This window comes from Acanthaster planci, linkage group LG18 (assembly GCF_054643075.1).
Source record: "Acanthaster planci isolate LZ-2023a linkage group LG18, COTS_SCS, whole genome shotgun sequence".
Taxonomy (NCBI): domain Eukaryota; kingdom Metazoa; phylum Echinodermata; class Asteroidea; order Valvatida; family Acanthasteridae; genus Acanthaster; species Acanthaster planci.
The window spans coordinates 10,764,134-10,791,557 of NC_141794.1; the positions used below are offsets into that span (position 1 = coordinate 10,764,134).

The 27,424-nt window shown below is 40.9% G+C and overlaps 1 protein-coding gene, 2 long non-coding RNA genes and 1 other non-coding gene across 6 annotated transcripts in view; 3 read left to right on the forward strand and 1 right to left on the reverse strand.

Moving 5' to 3' along the window:
• Positions 1-1,828: 1,828 nt before the first annotated feature.
• On the forward strand, positions 1,829-8,871 carry LOC110978702 (uncharacterized). 2 transcript variants are annotated; one of them, XR_015428332.1, is made up of 5 exons: positions 1,829-2,088; positions 3,287-3,384; positions 4,114-4,254; positions 5,480-5,630; positions 7,332-8,871. It is a non-coding gene; the product is annotated as an uncharacterized LOC110978702 (long non-coding RNA). The 2 variants fall into 2 exon arrangements; XR_002598117.2 differs by lacking the exon at positions 4,114-4,254.
• On the forward strand, positions 8,290-8,362 carry Trnat-ggu (transfer RNA threonine (anticodon GGU)). Its single transcript has one exon. It is a non-coding gene; the product is annotated as a tRNA-Thr (tRNA).
• Positions 8,872-13,004: 4,133 nt separating the features above from the next.
• On the reverse strand, positions 13,005-23,701 carry LOC110978814 (uncharacterized). 2 transcript variants are annotated; one of them, XR_002598127.2, is made up of 4 exons: positions 23,098-23,701; positions 14,748-14,916; positions 14,534-14,649; positions 13,005-13,926 (listed from the first exon to the last, which is right to left on the reverse strand). It is a non-coding gene; the product is annotated as an uncharacterized LOC110978814 (long non-coding RNA). The 2 variants fall into 2 exon arrangements; XR_002598126.2 differs by lacking the exon at positions 23,098-23,701 and having other exon boundaries at positions 14,748-17,332.
• Positions 23,702-24,606: 905 nt separating this feature from the next.
• LOC110978710 (coiled-coil and C2 domain-containing protein 2A-like) overlaps positions 24,607-27,424 on the forward strand; it is a 32,275-nt gene continuing 29,457 nt past the window's right edge. Inside the window, exons 1-2 of the mRNA XM_087148727.1 lie at positions 24,607-24,680; positions 25,906-25,988. Coding sequence (XP_087004853.1) covers positions 25,978-25,988 — 11 coding nt within the window. The 5' untranslated portion in view covers positions 24,607-24,680; positions 25,906-25,977. The remainder of the gene's footprint in view (positions 24,681-25,905; positions 25,989-27,424) is intronic.

The window sequence follows — 27,424 nt, forward strand, 5'->3', positions numbered from 1 at the left end:
CTGTCCGCAAAGCGATCAAAGCCGGGCTAAGTTGGTATATATCGTCAACCACCGTCGGCAAAGTCTCGTTCACAAGTGGGCTCATATCACTGATGCCATGAAAGTGTTCCATGTGTAAACCTGTTGCGCGTATTCCTCGTAACTCCCACTGGCGAACGCAATTGCAAGCGCAATGCTGACGCCGCTCTTTAATATATTCGCCGGATCCCATACACTCGTGTCCATATATTCGAGTGCTTATTACCTGTCCAGCTCAGCGACGTAGCATATAGCTCGGCTTGAACACCCACTTCGCGAACACTCGATCACAATCCATCAATTATAAGGTCGGAGGCTTGCGGTTTTATTTTGTTCTACGTGGTCTGGGCTTTGAACTGTGCACAGAATTGGATCGTTGTATACACCGATTGCGCCAAGTCACGTGACCTATAGTGGTATCAAACATCCATAGCAAGTGTGTTGATTACAGAAGCGTGGCTAAAGGGGGGGGGGGCAGAGGCGTACCCCCCATGAAAAATCGTCGCCCCCAGTCGCCCCTACTTGATGTGATCACGATTAAACATGTATCATTATGTCCAACATCCAGTCAGCCCCCCCCCATTTGTAAGTAAAGCCCCCCCCCCCACTCACTGTCCGTGCTCAGAATCCTGGCTTTACTGCTGGTTGTCATTTACCAAAAATGAAGCTGACTTTGACAAGACCCTTACCACATCGGTATAGTCTTTGTATTGTAGCGACTGTCGCCTTTATTTTTGATGAATAATATTTATGACACACCGCTATATTTTTGGGAGGACCCTTGTTGATGTTACCGAGGCTATCGCGTACAGGTCTATGGTTGTAGTCTCAGCTTCTGAAATTACTTCAGGAAAGCTTACAATTTGGACTTAATAATATCTGAAACCCTGAGCAACTTCAGTGTCTTTGACACTCACAAAAAGTCTGGCGCGACCCGCTCTTGACCAGACTAAAGGAAGAAAGCTTTTTTTATGACTTTGAGTAATGAAGCACAACTTTATTTACACGCCGTGCTACGATAGACTTCCCCCTCTTTTATAGCAATAAATGGGGAAAAAATCAACATTTTAGATTTCATGCTAATGACGAATCCGTATTCCTGAGCCAAACACGTCATCCACTGCAAAACAACATGGTCTCCCGTAGCGTTGTATACAATTATGTATCGCACTTTTCTACGTTCTTGGGGTAGGTTCGACTTTAACCTTGCTTTTCATGTTAAATAGCTGATTTGGACAACAGTAGTGGCCAATATTTTTACAAAACATAATTGAGTGATTTTGAAGGATTGATTTTTGTGTAATGCTCTTATGCTCTTTGGAACAGGAGTGCCTTGTATAATGACCAGAACTGTATAGCCTATATGTAAATAGTGAGTAGCGCAAACTTCAGAATATGGAACCAAAATGGCCGTTCATTATGCGCAGTGCATAATGTACAAAGATCTACTCATCTGAAAAGCCGCTGACGGTCTATCGGGAGAGATCTTTAAAATATGGTGGTCACGCTGTCCTCGTCTCCGTTTAGTTCATAATAAAGCCTCGGAGTCGGATGCCGAGGTCCTCCCACAATATAATGGAATGACTGGCTTTGGTCAAGGAATATGGAAATATTCATTAGCATAGAAACAAACAAGGCGGGCTCCGTGGCGCTTATGATCTCAAGTGTGCAGCAGCCTGATCGCTTTATTAATTAAGTAAACAAGAGGCTTAACAAATACTTGTCAACTGGTTGGCCAACGAAAAAAGGAAAAGAGAATGGCGTTCAAGTGAGGGCGCTTTTTACCGCTCTCGCTCAAAATGTTACTAAACTCGCGCTGCATCGAAAACCCATTTTCAGAATGGCGGACCATAGACCGTACCCGGAGGAGAAAAAACATGGGTGGACCGCGCCGACTACGGACAGACACACTGCAAACAACACGGGTGGCACATGTGTGTATAGCGCACAGTGGTCGCTTTAAATGAGCTCAATCCGTTTATTTTCGCGACTTTGTTTATCAACTATCATCACGACAACACGTAAGAAATTAGAGGAATCGCTGGCACACCTACATGTGCGTGATATGGAGTAAGTACAATGGATTTTGCTTTGATATTCCACACTTGTCCTTTCTTTACAGGAATAAAATTCATAGGGTTAGTCATTGAGCATGTTGAGACCACAAAGAAAGGAAGAGACCATATTATGTTCTAGTAGTAGGAGTAGGACTAGGATCAACACAAAGGCATGACTACACTACATGTACATGGCCCATTTCTCTGAAAATGACACAAGTATTTAGGAGGCCTATGCCCACTTAAATTTTGCACACATCTTGCAAATTGTTTGCCCCTCCCAAGCAAGTCGTTTGGTGTGATGTAACTGCACTGAGTGGAGTGTTCGTATTCCCCCTTTTTAATTTTGGACGTCCAAATTCGAGACAGAGGAACCGGGTAAAGGTGGGGGTATTTGATCACATAAGAAAAGCAAGAAATTCTACCAGCTGTGTAGTTTTTGAATGCAGTTGGTCGAATTTTCCTCCTGGTCGAAAATTCCCGCACTCACCCTACTAACGTTCCACTCAGAGCTAGCTACATGTAGCTAGGTGTGATGATGTGCTCACGTGCAGCTGTAATATGAGGCCATCCCGTATGATATAAGCCCAACAAGCCCAACTTCACTTTGGCATGCTGTGCATATTTGAATTTTTAAAATGGTATTTGACCCGACTGCTTCGGTCATGTCAGGATGATGTAGATCAGTTAATAGCCTGAGCAACTCAGACTCTACAAATTGCCTTTTTAAAGATTTGGATGTGGTCCGGCGAAACATGGCAATGTAAACACACTGTATACTCATCAGTGTGAAGTCGCCAACTTGGTCTGGAATCAACTTGCTCTGAGTCAACTCCGTCTGAGGTCAACTTGGTCCCAAGTCAACTCGGTCTCGTCAGCTCTGGAAGGCAGGCACATGGCTGCAGCATGAAAAAATTCTTCCGAGCTAGTTTTGACACACTTTAGCGTACCTGTACTTGTCCATGTATGGCATGGACACTTTATTTACACATATTCCTAAACTGACATGTGCTTGAGATGCCTGGCCTTATAATTTGGGAAGGCCGGGCACTTGGATGCATCATTAATTACCACAGATAAGAGGGCAAAATCCCAATCTTTCTTGCCAGCTTGACAAACTTGGGCATATCAGTATTTCCAGAAATCTAACATTGCATGTACATTTATTTTATTAAGCCTGACACAAAAGTCTCCTCTTTGTTCTTCTCAAGAAGCGGGCTCAAGAGAGACTCAAGTTCCAGTGAGGACCCAAGTGACAGCCACTCTGACAGTGATGAGAAGCAAGAATAATGGATAGATAAAACAGCAGGTAGAAAAGCTGTCACTTGTCAGTCATACATGTATTTGCCATCTGTGAAGAAATCAATTTTTGTAGGTGCATGTAGATTTGGCCCTACTTTCCTTCTCAGTAAAAATATTGAAGTTTTATCTCAATCTGTCATATGGTTTGACAGTCACTCGGAAGTTGGGAATGGCAGAGGAAAAGCATACATTCTTGGTTAACCTCTCTCAGAATAAAGGTGCTGTGTGAGAACGGTATGTTGGATTTTCACAAAAATGGTGTCAGAATGACCAAAAAGAGTTATTCAAACAAATCTCCAGAAGGCTTCTGGTAAATATGCACCATGATAATATTGGAAAATATGTCAAAGGGAGGTAGATTCCCTTTCCTTTCCCCCCCCCAGCTTTTTTGGGTAAAATTCAGAGGTTCTTCAAGAATTTCCATTCACACAGCCAGAGTTTTCACAATTTGTTGAGTTGAGAAAGCAGTCACTGGGCACCTCCTGTTGTTTGTACATGTGTCAACTGGCTGAAGATGGACTTTTTCGAATTGGCCGGCTTAGACTGACATAATTACATAAGTCTGTGGCAAATGACTGAAGCCACTCACTTGAGGCTTTAATCATCTAGCCTCAGCCAAACCTTTTGTACATTGCCTTAAAAATCACAACTCTGCTGGGGACATGTTCAAACAAAAATACATTTATTACAGTGCATACAGACATAACTGCTCCCTTTTTGTTACTTTTTTTATCAGGCATTAAGGTGATAGCAGTGTGGTTGGTCCCCTGCCTGTGGGCTCATTTTCTGGCATCACTGGCCTGATAGAGTAAGATGATAGTAGTGTGGTTGGTCTCCTTCCTCTGGGCTCATCTTCTGGCATCACTGCCTCAGTAGAGTAAGCCATCTCTTGTTTTACAACAAAAGTAGTCATGAGCGTAATAGTGAATGCTCCATATTCTGACAAAACTATTCTAGGACTTAGATTTCAGATCAAAAGTTGCTGAGTCATGTTTTAAATTGTGGCTGAATTCAGCATCTGGGAACATTCTCATATTCAGTCGATTGCAGCTACACCTCATCACCCCCTGAGCTGATGAATTATAGAAACTGCTAGTGTCTGTACATCGTGTCAACACTTGTTCGCCTTTTTAATAGTGATTTTCCAAACATTTGAGAAGGTGCATGCTTGATATCATTCTTTCTTCATGATGACCGTTTGCCAGAAGGAACGGTTTCTCAAAGCTTCTCCTCTATCTAAACCAAGTATACTTTTCAATAACAATTTTGGATACCTTTGGATAACTACAAATGATAGACTGTACAGTACTTCAAATCCATTTGTCCTTGCACAGGGTTCCCATAGTCATTGAAAATCCTGGGGGAAAAGTTGTCCTGGAAAGTCATGGAAAACTCACGGAAAATTGGTCTGAGCAAAAGTCATGGAAATCAAGTTTGTACAAGGGTGATTTTGATGGTGGTTATGGATAGTGGCTATGGCAGTCTTCCCATTTATTATACCAAACAAATTTTCTGTGCAGAGTGGCATTAAATGCCATGGAAAGTGTCATATTTTAGTTCTGGAAAGTGCAGGAAAGGTCACTGAATTTGATTTTCAGATTTCGTGGGAACCTTGCTTGTAACAATCAGGGCCCAATTTCTTGGCGCTGCTTAACTTACAGAGGCTCTGCGTATTTCATGCATACCGTGAACAGTAAGTACACTCAAATGCATCCTAACCTTGGAGGAAAGATTTGCTGACACTTTGTGATGTAACAGAAATCTCTATCTGCGCGCAACCGTTAGCACAACCAACCCGGGCACCACCATGAAATAGTGCTCAAGGTTAGCACATTTTTCTGCTGAAGTTAGCACGATTTTTCTTCTGTGTTCAGAAGCCCCGTGATATTGGGCCCTGACCCCACCCAGCCTGTTACTTCCTGCACTCCCCAGTACTGTATGGTTTTTATGGATTTAACAGCCACCCACAATATGAGTCTATGTGGTGATAGGTTGAAACGTGGGTGTTTTGCTCATTTGGGGAAAAAGTATTAATACAGTGTCACTGAAAAACCTTAGGTGACCTTTTCTTGTTGTTTTTTGTCATTTTTCCCTGTGGTTAGATTTGGGAAAGCCTCATTGCCAGCATGGCCAGGTGTATGTACTGATATGGCTGCCTACATGAACGTTGAGGCTGGCTAGCGTCATGGTGCGAGTGGACTGACCGTTGAAATCTCCAAAGTGAAGAGGCAGGTTACGTCATAAGTAGGACAGGTAAGAGTCCTGTGTTTCATATCATTGCTGGCTTTCTGCAAGGATGAATATGGGAAAGGCGGATGGGCCAATTGGGGTCACGACCAAAAAAGGAGCAAAAATTGTTTTCATTTGAAAAAATGAAAGGATCTTTTTGGTCTGTTTATGTTCCCTTCTTTTGAAAAGTGGAAATGTAACCTAACCCCTCAAATAACTTTAAAAATAAAAAACTGGCCCCCAGAATCAAGTTTGTCCCCCCTCCCCCCCAAAATTGGGTTTTGGATCCACCCTCGAGTGCTTTTGGCTAGCTTTTAGGGCAACCCTGACATAGGAATGGTTCTGTGCATTGTGTTAACCAAGCAAGACGATAGGGATGAGGTTAAGCCCTTGTTGAACTAAAGCAAGCTTGTTGAATGTACCCACTATACTGGAATTGTTCACATTTTCCTGGCCTAAAGTTCCTTTTCCTTCATGGTTCAGTGCTGTTTCATGAAAAATGACCTTTGATCAATGGTCCACATTTCCTGAGACATGTTCAACCTGTCAAGGAGCAATTTGGGTTTCAGTTTTTGATAGTAAAGCTCATGAAATGAAGCGTCTAATCATAGACATAAAATACCTTTAGATCGACAACAGCAGGGGCATAATTTAAGGAAAGTCTCTATTTTTAATAACCACAAGCAAACGGCTGCCTTGTCCCCTGGGGTTTCATGACTTGCTGTGCAGCACTGCTCTACATCAAGAAAATGAATTGGGGGCAATTGTCCATCAAATATTATTTGGCCCTGTTGGTCTTTTTATTAAAATTCTAACCCAGCACAGTTCAATTTTTCTTCCTCATAATATTGCCCAATAATTATTACGAGTCATTAGTAGAAGCCAAGGTGCACATTATGCAAAATTCAAATAAATTCCTGACATCCCTGTTATTTAGTATTTTGAAAAGCAAATTCAACATATTTTCTCAAGTTTTATCTGATACAGCACTGAGAACTGTGTTTCCAAAACATTTCAAAAATAAAGTCTAAAAATTGAAATCAAATACATTATGGGAATTTGTTCAGGCTTTTTGAAGCTGAGCAAAAAATATGGACAAAAATGTAGGTGTTCAGAGCTCTTATTTAAAGAAGGATCTACCTTAATTCTGATAAATATTGAATCAAAACACAAAAAAAGAACCACGTTGTAAACACTTAACAGTATTTTCAGTCACCATCCAAAATTTCCAATTTGTATCCAACTCTACAGACTTGTGCACACTCTTTGAATATTACTGCCCACGCTTTCGGGATCTGTTGTTGATTTCTGTAGGAGCTGTTGGTCCATAGATATTGTAGGTTCGATGTCTTCCCTGATTGACGTTACAGTATTGCTGTAAAACAGCGCCCTCTACTTGTCAGGAAAAGGGAAAGACAATTTTAAGTGTTTAATAATGTCACTTTTTTGATTTACTAAACCCTAAAGGGGTGTCTGGAAAAATTTTTTTAACAAAGAGTACAAATCACTTTCAGACTTTCAGAATGGGTCAGCGGTGTCAAAGGAATCCTCTTGTCATAATTCATTTTCTAACATGAAAATGGATGAAAAGCAATAGTCTAAGACACGAACAGGTTTTTATGAAATAAAAGGTGTAGAAATAAGGAGCGTACAAGGATAACTTTTTAAGGAAGGTCTCAATTTCTGCTCCAACTTGGTTCCTTTTGTGATTGATTTCTTCCCCAGACTTCCTCATATGAAAGCTGTGGGTATGCACCAGGAGAAGCAGACCATGATGCTGATGAGAAGAGCGCCCTCGCCTCCTTCAACCTGGAGAGAAGGAAGATGGAGGACAAGATCCTATGGGACTTCCCAGATATGGTTCATGAGAATGCCAAGGAGAGGAAGAAAACTCAGATAGATGCCAGTCCTCGCCTCCGTCACTGAGGAGGAACAGTTTCCAAGATTGCATGAGGGATCCTCGTCAGAATCTTAGGCATTGATTCACAAAAAGGCAAGGAAAGGACTCAGTCTTCTCAGAGATGCAGTTCCTTGCTTCCACCTTAGTGATGGAGCAAGTCTATCTGCATTTGTACACTACTCAAAGGATCATACGTAGTTGATTAATGATTTAAACAAATGGTATTCACATGGCAAAAAATGAGCGTCATTTAATTTGGCTATTTTCTGGCATCAAAACAAGAAACGTCCGCTACAGAGTACTGAAGTCTCACAACACTGGAAAAAAAACAACTTTGGTCAGCACCTTGTCCAGGTTGTTTACGGCCCCGAAAATGATGTATAAAAAATTGGATTTTAACCAAGTCATGTGAGGGCACTGTTTATGAGTTAGAATGATATTGCAGTAATGTGGGGGCCCCGTTTATGAGTAAGAATTATATTGCAGTAATGTGAGGGCTCTGTTTATGAGTTAAAATGATATTGCGGAATGTGAGGGCGCTATTTATGAGTTACAATGATATTGCAGTTATGTGAGGGCACTGTTTATGAGTTAAATCGATATCGTGGTAATGTGAGGGCATTATTATGAGTTACAATGATATTGCAGTTATGTGAGGGTACTGTTTATGAGTATATTCTGGTAATGTGAGGGCGCTATTTGTGATTCTGAGTCTCAGAAAGGAAGCACTTTGAAGATGTATGTATCTTGGCATGAAAAATTTACACGTAACTGTTGATATAGGGCTGGATAGCTCAGTTGGTAGAGCGCTGGTACGGTGTTCCAGATGTCGCAGGTTCAAATCCTGCTCCAGTCAATTTCTTTGTTCATTTTTAGAAGTTTTTCCTTGGACAAAATTCTGTGTGCATTTTGTATTTTCCAACTTGTACATCCACGTTGCCAGAGCATTAGAAAAAAGTCTCTCACTTAAAATTATCACAAAACTGCAAGTCCCCAAATTGTTGGCTCAGTACTGAAAGGTCATTACTGCAAAAATGTAATTTTTGAAAACACTCTAAGGGCCTTACTCTGTGCATGAAAGAAGTATTTGATTTAAATAGTTTTTTAATCTTTAGTCATAAAACTATTTTTGAGGGGCCATCATGCTTAAATTTAACTAATTTGGGATCACAAATTAATGTCTAAAACAATGTTTTTCACCAAACACCTTTTAGTGCATTCTAAGGACCTTATGGCACTGACATGAAATTTGTTTCATTTGAAAATATTACCTTGCAAAAATGCTTTGTGTGTAGGTAAAACAATCAAACCAGTCAATTTCTATTTGCAAGTGAAATAAATGCTCATTTATTTTAACTAGCAGAACCACTTGTTTGTATATGTATGTCTATTTGTAAAACTGTAGTACTTTGCCACTTGACCCTTCTCCTAATCTGGACCATTTTACACTGCCAGAGTTTAAGGTACATCTGTTTCCATCTTTAGATTTTACATTACAGCCTCATCCTACATGGAAGCCCTGCCAGTCTGAAACATCTTCCAAGCTCCTTATAGAATGTTCCCTCTTAGAGCCTTGAAAGTCTCAATTTTATAAGGGCTACAATAAACCCAATAGCAATATGGAACATTAAGAAGCTATGTCCTTCAACCCCATGGAATCCTCAGAGCTCTAATACTGATAGTCCCAAGCCCTCAGCCATCCACTCTACCCTTCCTATCAGCTCTCAGACTTCCAGCCCCTAGGCCTTCCACCCTTGCCTATCTCCAGTACACAGTTTGGCTGAAAAATATTCTAAGTCCAAACAATGGAAGGTTTAACATTTAGAAACGAGCACATTTCTTCAAGAAAGTGCCATGGCATAGCGGTTAAGGACACTAACTGCTATGCACAAGGACCTGGGTTCAATTCCAGGAGGGCATGCACAATTTTGTTAAAAAACTTAGTATTAAAAAAAAAAAAAAAAAAAACCTCCTTTTCTGGGGACCCCGGGATTTGAACCGGGATCCCCTGGCCTGATAGCCAGCTAGCTGACCACCAGGCCACAGGCCTCTTCATAAAAATGACTTCGGAACTTATATTTAAAGGTTAGGATTGCGCAATTTCAAAAAAGGTCAGAGGGCACAGCACATTTGCATGTATTTAAATCAGACAAAAACAGAAATTTCAATATGTTAAAAGACATAATACCAAAAATCTTCAGACCTCGCATGTATTTCAATATTTTTTAGGTCAAACATATATTTACAAACTTTTCTATAATGCACTTCCAAATGTTCAGCTTTATATCATGTACGTGTCGCTAAAAATTCAACTGTTTTGGTTGAAACTTGAACACATAACTTGGAGAAAGATTCTGCTAGGATTGAAACATCAGGTCCTCTGAATTTTTCAATTAAGAAAATATTTCCCAATTTTGGTATCTTGCTATAAACATTAACATTTGTCAGCTTTTCTGGATGGGTGGGGGTACTACTGCTCTGATGTAAATCAGGGAATTCAGGCAGGGTTCAGTTCTTTTTCCCTCTTTCCATTATAATTGTGCGATTAAAAAGGTAGTGTTCAGTTCTTTTTTCCCCTCTAATCTTTTCATTTGAAGCAAGATATGGGATGGAGAGAACCCCCCGCCGCCTTTGTGTTAGTCATTGTTTGATCGGAATCTCAGGAATTCTTTACAGACTTCTGAGGGGGGGATGTGTTAGGTAACAATAGTCTAGAGTGTGTACAGGGATTGGACAGGTAAGGAGGCGGGTACCCCTCCGTCCCATATCCTGCCTGGTATAAATCTTTCCATTACCATTGTGTGATGTCGTAGCCTTCATGGAGTGGTAATAGCGCCCTCTATGGTTGTCAGCATTTTATGGCAGATAGACTCTGATGCAGCAAACACAATGGAAATTCCTCCTTCCGGGATTGCTGGGAGAAACCAATCAATGTCATCAAGTTCTGTCAGTTTTATCCCAGTGTTAACCCTGAAGTTGCCAGGTTATTTTGTACCATCTCACAGCAGAAGGGGGTGGGGAGAAATATTCTCGGTCGTTTCATGCCAAAGAAACCGCAATAAACGCTGGCCTGATACAGTGGAGTCCAAAGGACATCACCCAGGGTGCGCTGCACTAATTGAACTCGATCGGAAATGGTGTAAAATGAACCGAAGTCCCAAGGTTGAAGCCTCTCAAGCAAAAAATAACAAAATCTGACTTTTGGTCCTTCAGATTTCATTTGATTTTTTAAATTGTAGAAGGTAAACCAATTAAAATTTCAATTATCCGCCAAAAGCAAACTCTCCCCCCCCCCAAAAAAATGAACGTTTCCAAGTCTTCTCAGCCATTTGTCAAATAACATCCCTAGACTTTTGAAGGCTCTTCCGACATTTTTTCAATAACATTTTTGTCCGTTTTGCCCCGAATGTGAGCCCTTGACCTAGAGAGTTGATCCTGGGCCATATACTTACACAATTTCTTGGCCCACACAGACTCCTTTCCGAAAGAATTTGTAGAGGTACTTTTTAAGCGCCTCGGCCCGGCGGCGAATTTTCTTTGAATTGGGACAGTGCACCCCTCGGTATTAAATGCTCACACCACAGCGCAAGGCAGACTTCATGGGCGTTCTTCGCCCACACTTGCTGGAGCTCTGTAGTGATCGGATCCTCACGGAGCCCGAAAATGTCGCTCACACCGCAGAGCAAGGCAAACTGAACGGGAAGGGGCGAGTTCTTCACCCATTGTTGCTAGAGCTGTTGGCTATTCACGCAACCCCTTAAACCTGATTTTCCTATTTAAGAGACAGATCCAGGGAGGGGAAACAAGGCTATCCCTCCCTCCCAGGACTGGGAGGGGGTTCGTTCATTCTGTGGGTCAGATTTTCGACCGATCGGCTCCAATCGAGGAAAAACCTTTTTTACGCTACCGCCAACCCCGTCTGGAATTCGCAACCACGAAAAAAGGGTTATCTGAAGAATTTCCGGTGGAAAGCAAGTAACCCAATTTCCCCTCGACCGACCCTCCCTCACAGTAAGAAAATAATGAAAACCATAGAATATGGTGACGCTCCGATGAGCGGCGATTATTTTGATCAATTTCACTTCCCTTCTTTCCCAAAGCGCGTAAAAGGTACCCCTAGACCCTCAAATATAGGCCATAAAATATTTCCTGCAAATTTCATAATTGTTTCCCCCCCAACTTGGTTCTGGATACGCCCTTAGTCCCAATTTATCGTTTTCCAACTTCCGTTTTTCCTATCAGGATGACATTTTTGTTCCTTTTTTACGTCATGCCAATACAAATGTCTATAATGATGAGCCAAACTGTGATGCCATTCTGGGAAACATTAATCTTGCGGATTAGGCATCGCTGCGCAAACAGTTGCCAGAATCTTCGATTCTTGCTGTCGTACATTTTTGTCCTGTGCTGATTATTGGTGTGACGAGGTACACAACAGCTGGTGAGCTTCTTTCTCACACGTGTTTTGGTGTGATGTCAACAGAAAGAAAGCTCTATGAAAAATGTTTTCTCAGAAAGGCCATCGTACCGAATGCCTCAACTATTTTCGCGAAACACATTGAAAATATGGAGGGGGCATCTTTTTTTAATATTCAGAAGCGATGCCAAATAGCCGCCTCCCAACATTGAAGCCCAGAGACGCTAAAGGTGCTGCAATAAATAATCTCTACATGGTCTTGTGAGCGTTGTTTGAAGCATCATGATCTTGTGCTCTCTTCTCTGGCACCGCTGGCTGGTAAAGCTCTTCCTCAATCAGCCCGTTGCTAGGGAATATCTTCACCTGTTGCGGCCGGCAGGGTAGTTTACTACGGACCTCGTCTGACGATAGGCATGCTGTTCTGGCCATTCGCGTGTTCCCATATCGAGAAGAACAATTGCGTGACGAAATGTTTTGGCAAGCACTCAGTTGGCAAAGTTCATACGACAATAACAAGGGTCAAAACTGCATGTGCATGATACCTTTGCAATGAATGTACGTGTGAACGAAGACAGCAAGTAGCCCACAATGCTTTTCTGGTTGGTATCTGTGACGTATTTCCTCGACAAGTTTCTGTAAAAGGCGTTTGCCCTTCCCAGCGTAAGCCCAGTGGCGTACAAGCGAATTCTGAATGAAGAATTCTGAATGACAACTGATAGTCCTATTTCTCTTCCGGCTCAGTTTAACTTGACTTCTTTGATAATCAAAAACGTAATCGAATCATAAGAAACGAGATGGCACCCCGTGGAACTTTTTCGGGAAGCGACTTTTTGGTGCCACAAAGCTAATAACTTTGCTAAGGCCATCATCGCACATAACTGGGAGAAACCAACATTAAAAACGAAAGGGGTGCGTCGCTGATGTTATGATTACCAACTCATTTCCTTATAAATCGATCACACTTTTGATCAGACATATACAGGATCCCGTATCGAGACTGACACAAATGAAATCACTCTTCACATTATTGCATACCTCATTGTTACTTTTTTGTTACAAAGCACACAAATCAGTACATCTCTTCAGTCTTCAAAATGCAATTTTATTATCAATTTTGAGCCGTCTTGAAAGGTTCTGAAAGTCTAAGGCCAAGTGATTTGAAAAATAAAATTAAAATGTCATCACGACCTTCGGAAAATTATCTACATGCATTGCTGGTGTTTTCGAATGGAAACTTCAGCCGCATTTGTAGCTTGATCCATTATTCTCTTCACATTGGAACTTGTACAAAATAATGGCCTTTGTCTCAAAAAGCAGAGTACCTGATGAATGCTTGATCGACATGTTGAGGAGTCGTTAAAAATGCCCCTGCTCAACTGTTACAGAGCATCGTGGAAGTTTCGGGAATGATTGGATTTTTTTCAAGCAGAGACAACCTGTATGAGGACTGTCCGTTAGCCACAGCAGAATACTTAGAATAAATAGAGTATTATTTCCTGCCAAAGAGCCAAAAAGTACTCGCGGTTGTTTCGCATACCCTCTCAAAAAGTAAAATTAATTTAATCTGTAAGAGTGGTTTTTTTTTAAAACACTCAACAATCAATACCAACTTTGCTTCAACAGAATGGTAAAAAAACATCCACTCCAAACAGTTGCCTACCAAATTGGTCTTCAGTTCAGTTTTCTGCCAGTGTCACATTTAAAGAGTAATTTGTTTTGGCAGCCTGTTCCCACGATATCCGTACAAAGTAGTTAAAAATCATTTTTAAAAAGTATTTTTGAGTTGGTTAGCAGGGACATTTGGGTAAGCACATTGACGTATCCCAAGCAAAGATTTTCAGCTTACTCAGCTTGTATAGGATATGTGCAAGCGATGTAAGCATAGAATGCTAATTGTAAGCGCACATTAGCGCATCCACGAAGTACATGTAAGCCCAGGTCAAAGGGGGTAGAAAACCTCGGCGTTTGGCCACTGATGTCATCGGTGTGTAGTCGTCAGGAACCTGCATAAATGACATAGAAATAGTTTATCGTCAGAGGACTACGTAATTGTTTTTTTCTGAATGGTTTTTTAAGTATAAAAGTGCTTTACGTGGTCGATATTTATGGAAATATTTGGGCACTGTCGCAATGCAAAATCTCTGGTGTTAAATTTAACACCCCAGTGTTATTAGCAGACTACACACCACTTTTCACTGGTGTTAAAACTTTGGTATTACCTTGAACACCCTCTAGTGAATTGTAACACCAGCGGTGCTAAAGTAACACCCTATAGTGTTTCCCTCTGAAAACGCCAAAAAGTGTTGATTTAACACCACTTGTTTTGCAGTGCACATTGATTTCCATTTAGTGAGGTCACAAACAGATTAAAGCTGAAATGAGTTACAGAGACACTGATATGAAGAGGGTCATTCATATTTGACAGCATTCATGGTGCTGGTTGCGTTATTCATTGGAAGTTTGGTGAAAAGGGAGCAAATCTGATGACCAAGCGCAAGACTGAACTCAGGCAGGTCTTAGCGCTGTAAATATGTTTGGTAAATATTCCGATCCACAACAGATAAGAGGCTATATAATATCTAGGGCTCGAGTTCAAGAAGTAAGGCGAACCTTAACGGCTTGAAAGATGTGACCGGGGCAAGCCAAGACCTCCTGCTGTGTAAGTGGCGTTCCAGAACTACGTCCCGTTAGATGTAGAAACGGTCTTGGAGCAGCATCCCTGAGCTCTGTATTTAGAAGAACAGAGTGAAGTGAACATCTGCGATTAGCAAATTTACTACTACGTTTTACGAATTGTTTTTACGTTGTGATTTGAGCAACTTACCATTTCACAATGGCAAGCAACTCAAGCAGAGTCAGGGGTCGTCACCAGTTCGCCCTGGTCCCAATCACTCAACATCATCCCTAGAGGTCCCATCTTGAGGTTGCACGTCCCTCTCCAAGCATGGCACACCGGTAGTATCAAAGGTAGTTCTCCTTCTGGTGTTGTCTGGCTGATAAAACAAGAAATTGGCCTTGGCAGGTAAGATTTTTGCAAAACACCACACAAATCAGTTTGTCACGTCAGGTACCCGGTAAGGTCTTATTTCTAAGCCTAGCTAATTTCATCAATTTTTGACTAGGCCTCACTACATTAAAATGCTAGGCTACGGTTACCAGAGAATACAAACCAATTACAAACACAGGTTTCCAAACCATTTAATGTTTTAATTGATGAAGTGCAGCAATTCTGTCTTTTCCGGATCTCATCGACGGGAAAACAAGAAAGACGATGTTGACTAAGTAAAACGGACTCATGATTTTGTGGTGTTTTCCCGAAGGTAACGAATTGAAATTGCTTTACAATTTTGTGAAAATTAACGGACAGGGGAAATCGATTCGAGATATCGGTAACGACGAAGCGTTGCCAAACGCTCGTTTTAATTGTCAATGACTTGGTGAACGTGCACTCAACCCGTCATTCTCGTGAGTGCGTCAGTCTTTTTTTTAGAAATATCACGAAACGAAAACGCTCTGTGAGTAATATCTAAGATAACGGCGCGAAATCGCTTCACAATACTTTGTTTTCGATGGCGGAATCTTTCCTTTCAATTTATTAGACGGCGTGGAAACGCTTAGTAAACTTAAGAACACGTTAAGAGGAATCTCTGCCAGCTTTTCCGAAGATGGCGTAGTAGCATTCGGTAATTATGAGGATTTTTCTACTTTTTTGAAGATGAACTTGGTGAATAAATCGATCCAACAAGTTTTTGTAAAAGATGACAAAGGTAGATCGCACAGCATTGTTTTCGAAGATGACGGTACAGAGAGACTTCGTAATTTTTTTTTCTAAGACACAGGCCTTTTTACTTTCGTGAAGAAATGACGTGAAATCGTCATAATTTTTTATGAAGATGACGAGTCAAACTGTTCAACTTTTTGATGATTACCGGTGTGGAATCGCTTCGTGATTTTGAATCAAAAACAACCCTTACGTCAGTTGCACCAGGTGAATTCGGTCAGATTTTTTTTCGAAGGCAACGGTCAGATTTTTTTTCGAAGGCAATGACGTTTTCGAAGGTGAGGACGTGGAATCGCTTGGGTGTATTTTAAATTTACATGCTGAAATTGTTCAGCGATGTTCGTTTGAAAAAGACAATTTCGAATTGCTTCGCTTTTTAAAATGTTTGGTAATTTGTTTTTTAAGACAACGAGGTGACATTTGAATAACAGGATGTTTGTGACATGATTGGGTACGCTAGTTGTATTAAATGCCGCATGATGACCGCATTTAACCCAGCCATTTTGCAGGATACCTTTGTAATATTTATAAGATACAGGGATAAAACCGGCATGCCTTTTCCAAAGATGACGTCATGATGATCGCTTCGTAACTTTGTTCCAAGATGTTAGCGTATAATTGCTAAGCATATCTACGACAGAGCACCAATAACGAGAATTTTAAAATTTTTCGGTATTTTTCTCGAAGACAACGTTCGGATATTCATTTTCAAAAATATGCTCATTGCTAGCTTTTTTTTTAGTCGTGTTTCACTGAAGACGAAACACCACAGAAGCATCCCGAATATTGTTTCATCGATTTATTAAACTTTACCAAGTTTTGCAAAGACATGCGATGGAGTGCGCTCGTTGTTTTGAAAATGACCTGGTGGGACGCACCCTTTAAAAGTCCAGCTTCAAGATTTTTTGAAGACGACGCGGCGAAATATGCTCGTTGAGAGCTGATTTAGTCGTGTTTTATCGAGGACGATAGCTTAGAAACGTCTTGAATATTTTCCATCGATTTATTAAACATTTTGGGAATTTTGCAAATAAATGCGATGGAATGCGCTCGTTGTTTTGAAAATGACCTGGTGGGACGCACTCGTCATTTTGTGAAAGATGACGAGCGCATTCAACCAGGTCATTTTGTAGTATACCCTTCGTAATACATAAAAACAATTTGATTATCGAGGATAATGCGAGATCCGTTAAAAGTCCAGCTTTGAGGTTTTTGAAGATGACCCGGCGAAATCTCGTCGAGAGCTCATTTAATCGTGTTTTATCGAGGACGACAGCTTAGAAACGTCTTGAATATTTTCCATCGCTTTATTAAATCTTTTGGGAGTTTTGCGAAGAAATGCGATGGAATGCGCTCGTTGTTTTGATCATGACCTGGTAGGACGCACTCGTCATTTTGTGAAAGATGACGAGCGCATTCAACCAGGTCATTTTGTAGTATACCCTTCGTAATATGTAAAAACAATTTGTTTTTGAGGATAATGCGAGACCGTTTAAAAGTCCAGCTTCAGGATTTTTGAAGACGACGCGGCGAAATCTCGTTGAGAGCTCATTTAATCGTGTTTAATCGAGGACGACAGCTCAGAAACCTCTTGAATATTTTTTGTCAATTTATTAAATATTTTGGGAGTTTTGCAAAGAAATGCGATGGAAGGCGCTCGTTGTTTGGATCATGACCTGTTAGGACGCACTCGTCATTTTGTGAAAGATGACGAGCGCATTCAGCTAGGTCATTTTGTAGTATACCCTTCGTAATATGTAAAAACAATTTGTTTTTGAGGATAATGCGAGACCGTTTAAAAGTCCAGCTTCAGGATTTTTGAAGACGACGCGGCGAAATCTCGTTGAGAGCTCATTTAGTCGTGTTTTATCGAGGACGACAGCTTAGAAACCTCTTGAATATTTTTCGTCAATTTATTAAATATTTTGGGAGTTTTGCTAAGAAATGCGATGGAATGCGCTCGTTGTTTTGATCATGACCTGGTAGGACGCACTCGTCATTTTGTGAAAGATGACGAGCGCATTCAACCAGGTCATTTTGTAGTACACCCTTCGTAACATGTAAAAACAATTTGTTTTTGAGGATAATGTGCGACCGTTTAAAAGTCCAGCTTCAAGATTTTTGAAGACGACGCGGCGAAATCTCGTTGAGAGCTCATTTAATCGTGTTTTATCGAGGACGACAGCTCAGAAACCTCTTGAATATTTTTTGTCAATTTATTAAATATTTTGGGAGTTTTGCAAAGAAATGCGATGGAAGGCGCTCGTTGTTTGGATCATGACCTGTTAGGACGCAGTCGTCATTTTGTGAAAGATGACGAGCGCATTCAACCAGGTCATTTTGTAGTATACCCTTCGTAATATGTAAAAACAATTTGTTTTTGAGGATAATGCGAGACCGTTTAAAAGTCCAGCTTCAGGATTTTTGAAGACGACGCGGCGAAATCTCGTTGAGAGCTCATTTAGTCGTGTTTTATCGAGGACGACAGCTTAGAAACCTCTTGAATATTTTTCGTCAATTTATTAAATATTTTGGGAGTTTTGCTAAGAAATGCGATGGAATGCGCTCGTTGTTTTGATCATGACCTGTTAGGACGCAGTCGTCATTTTGTGAAAGATGACGAGCGCATTCAACCAGGTCATTTTGTAGTATACCCTTCGTAATACGTAAAAACAATTTGATTATCGAGGATAATGCGAGACCGTTTAAAAGTCCAACTTTGAGATTTTTGAAGATGACCCGGCGAAATCTCGTCGAGAGCTCATTTAGTCGTGTTTTATCGAGGACGACAGCTTAGAAACGTCTTGAATATTTTCATCGATTTATCGAATTTTTTGGGAGTTTTGCGAAGAAATGCGATGGAATGCGCTCGTTGTTTTGATCATGACCTGGTAGGACGCACTCGTCATTTTGTGAAAGATGACGAGCGCATTCAACCAGGTCATTTTGTAGTATACCCTTCGTAATACTTAAAAAACAATTTGATTATCGAGGATAATGCGAGACCGTTTAAAAGTCCAGCTTTGAGATTTTTGAAGATGACCCGGCGAAATCTCGTCGAGAGCTCATTTAGTCGTGTTTTATCGAGGACGACAGCTTAGAAACGTCTTGAATATTTTCGTCAATTTATTAAATATTTTGGGAGTTTTGCGAAGAAATGCGAAGGAATGCGCTCGTTGTTTTGAAAATGACCTGGTAGGACGCACTCGTCATTTTGTGAAAAATGACGAGCGCATCCAACCAGGTCATTTTGTAGTTTACCCTTCGTAATATGTAAAAACAATTTGTTTTTGAGGATAATGCGAGACCGTTTAAAAGTCCAGCTTCAAGATTTTTGAAGACGACGCGGCGAAATCTCGCCGAGAGCTCATTTAGTCGTGTTTTATCGAGGACGACAGCTTAGAAACCTCTTGAATATTTTTCGTCAATTTATTAAATATTTTGGGAGTTTTGCTAAGAAATGCGATGGAATGCGCTCGTTGTTTTGATCATGACCTGGTAGGACGCAGTCGTCATTTTGTGAAAGATGACGAGCGCATTCAACCAGGTCATTTTGTAGTATACCCTTCGTAATACGTAAAAACAATTTGATTATCGAGGATAATGCGAGACCGTTTAAAAGTCCAACTTTGAGATTTTTGAAGATGACCCGGCGAAATCTCGTCGAGAGCTCATTTAGTCGTGTTTTATCGAGGACGACAGCTTAGAAACGTCTTGAATATTTTCATCGATTTATCGAATTTTTTGGGAGTTTTGCGAAGAAATGCGATGGAATGCGCTCGTTGTTTTGATCATGACCTGGTAGGACGCACTCGTCATTTTGTGAAAGATGACGAGCGCATTCAACCAGGTCATTTTGTAGTATACCCTTCGTAATACATAAAAACAATTTGATTATCGAGGATAATGCGAGACCGTTTAAAAGTCCAGCTTCAAGATTTTTGAAGACGACGCGGCGAAATCTCGCCGAGAGCTCATTTAGTCGTGTTTAATCGAGGACGACAGCTCAGAAACCTCTTGAGTATTTTTTTGTCAATTTATTAAATATTTTGGGAGTTTTGCAAAGAAATGCGATGGAATGCGCTCGTTGTTTTGAAAATGACCTGGTAGGACGCACTCGTCATTTTGTGAAAAATGACGAGCGCATCCAACCAGGTCATTTTGTAGTTTACCCTTCGTAATATGTAAAAACAATTTGTTTTTGAGGATAATGCGAGACCGTTTAAAAGTCCAGCTTCAAGATTTTTGAAGACGACGCGGCGAAATCTCGCCGAGAGCTCATTTAGTCGTGTTTAATCGAGGACGACAGCTCAGAAACCTCTTGTGTATTTTTTTGTCAATTTATTAAATATTTTGGGAGTTTTGCAAAGAAATGCGATGGAATGCGCTCGTTTTGAAAATGACCTGGTAGGACGCACTCGTCATTTTGTGAAAGATGACGAGCGCATTCAACCAGGTCATATTGTAGTATACCCTTCGTAATACATAAAAACAATTTGATTATCGAGGATAATGCGAGACCGTTTAAAAGTCCAGCTTTGAGATTTTTGAAGATGACCCGGCGAAATCTCGTCGAGAGCTCATTTAGTCGTGTTTTATCGAGGACGACAGCTTAGAAACGTCTTGAATATTTTCGTCAATTTATTAAATATTTTGGGAGTTTTGCGAAGAAATGCGATGGAATGCACTCGTTGTTTTGACAATGGCCTGGTAGGACGCAGTCGTCTTTTTGTGAAAAATGACGAGCGCATTCAACCAGGTCATTTTGTAGTATACCCTTCGTAATACGTAAAAACAATTTGGTTTTCGAAGATAATGCGAGATCCGTTAAAAGTCCAGCTTTAAGATTTTTTGATGACGCGGCGAAATCTTGTTGAGAGCTCATTTAGTCGTGTTTTATCGAGGACGACAGCTTAGAAACGTCTTGAATATTTTTCGTCAATTTATTAAATATTTTGGGAGTTTTGCGAAGAAATGCGATGGAATGCGCTCGTTGTTTTGATCATTACCTGGAAGGACGCAGTCGTCATTTTGTGAAAGATGACGAGCGCATTCAACCAGGTCATTTTGTAGTATACCCTTCGTAATATGTAAAAACAATATGTCCAAAATTCCAGCTTCCAGATGTTTTGAAGATAACGCGGTGAAATCTCGTAGAGAGCTCATTTAGTCGTGTTTTATCGAGGACGACAGCTTAGAAACATCTTGCATATTTTTCATCGATTTATTCAATATTTTGGGAGTTTTGCGAAGAAATGCGATGGAATGCGCTCGTTGATTTGAAAATGACCTGGTAGGACGCACTCGTCATTTTGTGAAAGATGACGAGCGCATTCAACCAGGTCATTTTGTAGTATACATGTACCCTCGTAATATTGGAAAAGTATTTTTTCGGCGATGACGAAATTCGTGTTTTACGAATCCAGCTTTGATTTTTTTTAAGATGACACGTGAAAATATGCTCGTGGAATTGCAAATGACAGGTTGAGATGAGCTCATTTAGTCGTATTTGATCGAGGACGACAGCTTAGAAACGTCTTTAATATTTTTTATCGATTTACAAAATCCTTAAGAAGTTTTTCCGGGAAAATGCGATGGAATGCACTCGTTGTTTTGAAAATGACCTGGACAGCAGAGCCGCCATTGCCCTTTCATCTTTTCAAATTATTACATCATTTTAACTTGACAACAGACCCGCCATCGTCCTTTTAAATTCTTCTCTTCAATTTTATACATTTCAACTGGACAACAGACCCGCCATTGTCCCTCCATCTTTGCAAATTATACCTCACTTGGACAACAGACCCGCCATCGTCCTTTTAAATTCTTTTTTGGAATTTTATACAGTTCAACTGGACAACAGACCCGCCATTGTCCTTCTATCTTTGCAAATTATACCTCACTTGGACAACAGACCCGCCATCGTCCTTTTAAATTCTTCTCTTCAATTTTATACATTTCAACTGGACAACAGACCCGCCATTGTCCCTCCATCTTTGCAAATTATACCTCACTTGGACAACAGACCCGCCATCGTCCTTTTAAATTCTTTTTTGGAATTTTATACAGTTCAACTGGACAACAGACCCGCCATTGTCCTTCCATCTTTGCAAATTATACCTCACTTGGACAACAGACCCGCCATCGTCCTTTTAACTTCTTCTTTGAAATTTTATACAGTTCAACTGGACAACAGACCCGCCATTGTCCTTCCATCTTTGCAAATTATACCTCACTTGGACAACAGACCCGCCATTGTCCTTTTAAATTCTTTGGAATTTTATACAGTTCAACTGGACAACAGACCCGCCATTGTCCTTCCATCTTTGCAAATTATACCTCACTTGGACAACAGACCCGCCATCGTCCTTTTAAATTCTTCTTTGGAATTTTATACAGTTCAACTGGACAACAGAGCCGCCATTGTCCTTCCATCTTTGCAAATTATACCTCACTTGGACAACAGACCCGCCATCGTCCTTTTAAATTCTTGTTTGGAATTTTATACAATTCAACTGGACAACAGACCCGCCATTGTCCTTCCATCTTTGCAAATTATATCTCAGTTGGACAACAGACCCGCCATCGTCCTTTTAAATTCTTTTTTGGAATTTTATACAATTCAACTGGACAACAGACCCGCCATTGTCCTTCCATCTTTGCAAATTATATCTCAGTTGGACAACAGACCCGCCATCGTCCTTTTAAATTCTTCTTTGGAATTTTATACAGTTCAACTGGACAACAGACCCGCCGCTGTCATTTCTTTGCCAGTTGGTGAAAGTCAATAAAAATTCAATCGGTTAGCACCAACACGGTGAAACTGTACCTACATACAAAATATCAAATAAGTCGGTGCCCCTATGACACGAGAAAGCTGTCCCACGCCCTGCGCACGTGTTCAGCTCGGGGTTTGATGAGTTGAGCCAGCAATTGACACCTGCCTGCATACCACGGCTTTTCAAGTTTCACGTCGCGTCAATGAATGCCGAATACAAACCACGCCCACTCGCCCAAATGTTGGCTCTTCGAATGCACGTGCGAATTTCTTTACATGCAGGTCGAACAATGGAAGACACGATTTCATTGGCCATTTGCGCTAGACGGAATAACATCCCTAAGACTAGACAGTGCTGCAAGAGTATGGCATTTATTAAGACAAAAGCAATCAGCTTGGACCCACTCTTTTTGGGCAAGAAATATCAAAAAGCCCCGGATCACACGCCATGAAAAACAATTGTTCTGAAGCCTAATTTAGACCAAAGCGTCAGTTACTAGACTTTTTGATTTTGCCTGCGACTCTTAAAAGTTCTGCGAGACAAATGTAAACTTCACAAAAGTCAACTTCATCACATACCTCGGCTTTTTCCCTGCAATGAAACATTGCACTTACCACCAAGCTTCTTTTTTGTGCAGTATGGCCTCCAACTCCAAATCGTCATTCAGATCATTTGACACACATGAGTCCACAAGTCCACAGGATTTATTTTAGTCTAGTACAGTTGAAAAACCAATGAAACATCACTCTATACTGAGTTCACTAAAGTTACTCACATATCTACCAACGTCCAGCCTTAGTTTTGGCCTTTAGCGGGGCTGTGGAGCGACCCAAACATTTTCATCCTGAAAGAGAAGTTCCCAACTATATCGAGATACATCCGCAAACCCTGGTAAGTCCGGGGTTCACCACCTGGGCACGGGCATGTGAGGCAAGGCTTGGACGAAAAATTCAAAGAATGCCCAGTCAACAGACTACAACATTTCCTCGGTGCTGTTGACGAGTAATGCCCCTTGATATTTGCAGATTTCGGTCACACAGCAAGGGTAGTCTGGGCAGCCAACCTTTGGGCACTGTAGCAAAGAAAATTCACTGAGACATCGCCAAAGTTTTCAAACTTTAGTCGTAGGAGAGCACACAATTTCATCATCGTCTCTCGTGGCTGATTTTTTTCGTGGCGACGATTCGGTGTATTACACAACCCTCCTCTCTGCTTGAATTCCAGTGGCGTACTGACAAAGAAACAAATACTGCGGGACACAGCACTATTGGTTATATTTCTCCGCACTGGGGTGTTTGAAATGTTATCTTCTTTAAATATTTATGTACATGAGGGTGCGATTATTAGTTTGTCAGAAAATAATTGAATTCCCAATTGATCCCCCCTCCTGAATAAAATGTTTTCGTTGATAAATTCAGAGTACTACTTTAAGATCTAATGGTCAACGAGCCGGGACTACATACATACTTGTGCGCCTGAAAAAAATTGTCAAACTGTATTGCTTATGCCGTTCAATGATGATTGGTCTGTTGGGAGGCTGATGCGTAATAGGTTCATCAATCTGGCCAGTGTGATTGGTTAATTAATCCAATATTTGGCGGGCAAGAAATTCGTCTGAGACCGCCCACTTTCTTTGCTGTGAGGCGGCGATTGGGGAATTTCGGTCCAATTTCAGTAGCAGGGTCTGGTTTTTAAAATGCTTTACAGAGTTGTGAAATGAATAATATCCGCGTTGAAGACCCAAAATTGAACAGAATCCGAGTGACGTTCTATTGATGTACCTTGGGTCGAAGCTGACTGACTTTTTCTGCCATCTTGGGAACAGGTCATTAATAATCACGATATAATCAACCTTTAGCTATGGATCAATCAATACTCCCGTGGTCATTTGAAACTAAACAGAACCACTTAATACATTGTGTTCTCAGCCTCTGTCAATTCTGGCCGTGTCCGAAAGTCTTGACTGCGGCTTATTATTACACTCAAGCATGCAGCCAGTTCCCATGAAGAATGTATATACATATAGCTTCAAGCCGCAGCCAACTGCACTGTAATCAGCCGTGTCCAGATCATTTGACTGCAGCGTCGCGTCCACTGACAGTCGAGTCGGACGCCCTCTCTTGACACAATTATCGCTGGGCGCTACATAAACATTCCAATTGATTTTGACGGTAGAGCGCGAAATTGTGAAGAAAAGGTTAGTGTTTTCTGACTATTCTTTCTCACTTTTAACTGAAAATTATTCAGAATAAGGAATTTGAAGTTTTGTGTTTGTTGCACACTTAAGAACCTCAACTTTGACGGATTCAAATAGTTAGGAGCATGATTGATGATGTTTTTGCATCACATACACACAGCTCCAATGATGTTTGCGTTGAACTGATTTCGTGAAAAGGATAGATCTTTAACTTTCGGATTCCCTTGATAGATAACTAGGCCTATGACATCATGCTCAATAACTGTGGGGTTGATGTTGTGAAAAGAGGGCAGAGCTTTTAATTCAATTATTTAACCTACGGGTATGCTTTGTGCAACTTTTGATTTTGGTTGGAGGCCCAGGCCTAGTCAGCTACTAGTACTAGTAGCCTAGGCCTAGTAATAGGCCTAAGTGCAGAATAATACCCCGCCACTCTGTGCAAAATGCCTCATCACTCTTATCTTTGGGACACTAGGAGTGCTCTTTTTATGCCATTTTAGGATTGAGGTGTCATTGTGGTACATGTATATTATTATGCTTGAAAATTGTTGCCACTTTTGGCAGTGAATGTTTAAGAAATGTGTATTACATCATGTATATCATGTACATACATTGTAATCAGCAGGATTCTGAAGTTAGTGACAAAACTTGTTGGTCTTTTGATTGATCTTGCATCAGATAAAGTTTTCATTCTACCATGGGTGTAAATTCCGGGGGAAGGGGGGAGATGGGGATATATCCCCCCCCCCACTTTTTGAGGTTAGGGGATGTGCTGTTGAACCATCCCCCCACACACACTTTTTTGTGATGAGCATAAAAAAGCTGATTTAGAAGAATTTCAAATTTTTGAAAAATGTTTGCAGTATCATGTAAAAGGGAAAGCAATTTTAAAAAGCCATTAATATACTATTCTGATGGAAGATTCAGCTTGAATTTGATGCACATTACAAACGTACATCTTGATCATGAACATCGCCCCCTATGTAGTGTAAATTGTGCTCCCCTCCACTTTTCAAATTTCAATGGCCGGGCACGTCATCCCCCACCTTTCCCCACCCCATCCCCTCCATTTTCCAACACAGATTTACGCCACTGAATTCCGCAGAACAGGTTTGTGTACCGTATCCCATGATTTTTGGGTGATATTTGGGACAGCTTGCATTACGATGAACGTAGATTCGCTCTAGAACTTCTTATTCACAGTGCATTCACCTCTTTGTCCTAGAGCCTACGGAGGGAGACATTTCATTGGCCAGTCAGAACAGCATGTTTCGCTAGTCCCAGCCAATCAGCTATCATGTCCACTTCGTAAGTAATGTTTGTTCATGCACATGTAACTGCTTGTAGTGCACTTTAAGTCCATTTTGCCATTTCTCCACCTGTTGACATGGTCGATAAGGAAAGACCGTTGGTAACAAGTGTAAGTTTTTCTTTAAAAATTGTCTGGTGTCCATGTTACATGTACTCATAGACGTAAAACAGGTATTGTTGAATAACTTCAAAATACTCTGAAACATTAAAATGTAAATTTATGAGTTACATGTACAGCCTTCAATATTAAAAACCAGGTTTCGGTTGCGGCACTCTGCAAATGTACATGCACATGTTGTAGAGACTGCCTATGTTTGGTGCGCTTGGTTGATCACTGTGCTTGCATGATCGCATTGTGCCATCACTTGATCCAGGATTGAATCTCTGACTTCATTCCCCAAAGTTTTTGAAACTATCTTTCCACACCAGCCATTTGGAAATAAAAGCCGATTGGCTGATGGCGGACTGATCAGCAAATTGTGAAATGAGGTAAAAAAGATTGCACAAAGATCGACTGATTACACCTGACACTTGCAGTTTCTTCCCTCCAACATGTCCGTTGTCCAGTGCCTCCTTTCCTTTTTCTTGTCTGTTTTTCTTTTCTTTCCTTTGTTGGACTTGTCATGGCCATGTGGATGTGCTAAACTCCCATGCCATCTTCCCACTCATTCGCGCATTCCCTTCATGTGTATTCATGACTTGCTTGGTTTTCCTTTTATTGTGTATTTTTTTTAAGCTTTAATTTCAACATGTTCACTGTTGACAATGAGTGACTCGTAGTCACAGGTGTAACAGAGTCTATGAGTATACTTGTAGGAAATAAGTGGCTATTGTAATGTAATTTGAATAGAGGGATTTCACATGAGTGCCGTCTGCGCATATCCGCATTGAAACCGAGGTTCTCTATGTTGAACGTTGCGCACACGCCCCCGGACTCGACAATGTACATGAGTATCCGGTTCGTAAGTCATTCTGCCGTTATGCTGTTTTCTTTTGATTTTACATGTCGAGTCATCCTGAAAGACTCTTCCACCAAAATTTGCCGCCTGAAAAGTCTGAATTTAACATACCTTTTTTGCATCTTGACTCCTTACTTTCAATCGTCTGATCGTATTAAGAATTGAAGCTGACACATACAGCCTTGTTTTCAAACGCGGAAGTGCGCAGATCGACGCTAAAAGCGTCACATTGGGATCCCTCTATATACTGGCATCACTGAAGAACGTAACAAATTTGCTGCTGGCAGTTTTGGGGGCGTACAACTGTAAAATGCTCCTGTTCAAACAGACACCTGAAAGGTAGCTATTAAATATGTGCGCATGCATACAACGCTTGGCAAATGGGAACACCCTGTGAAATTGTGTATGGGCGGCAGACAACAGGTTGAGCCTATTGTATACTTTTTAATGTTCTTATTTTAATTTTTGCTGGCC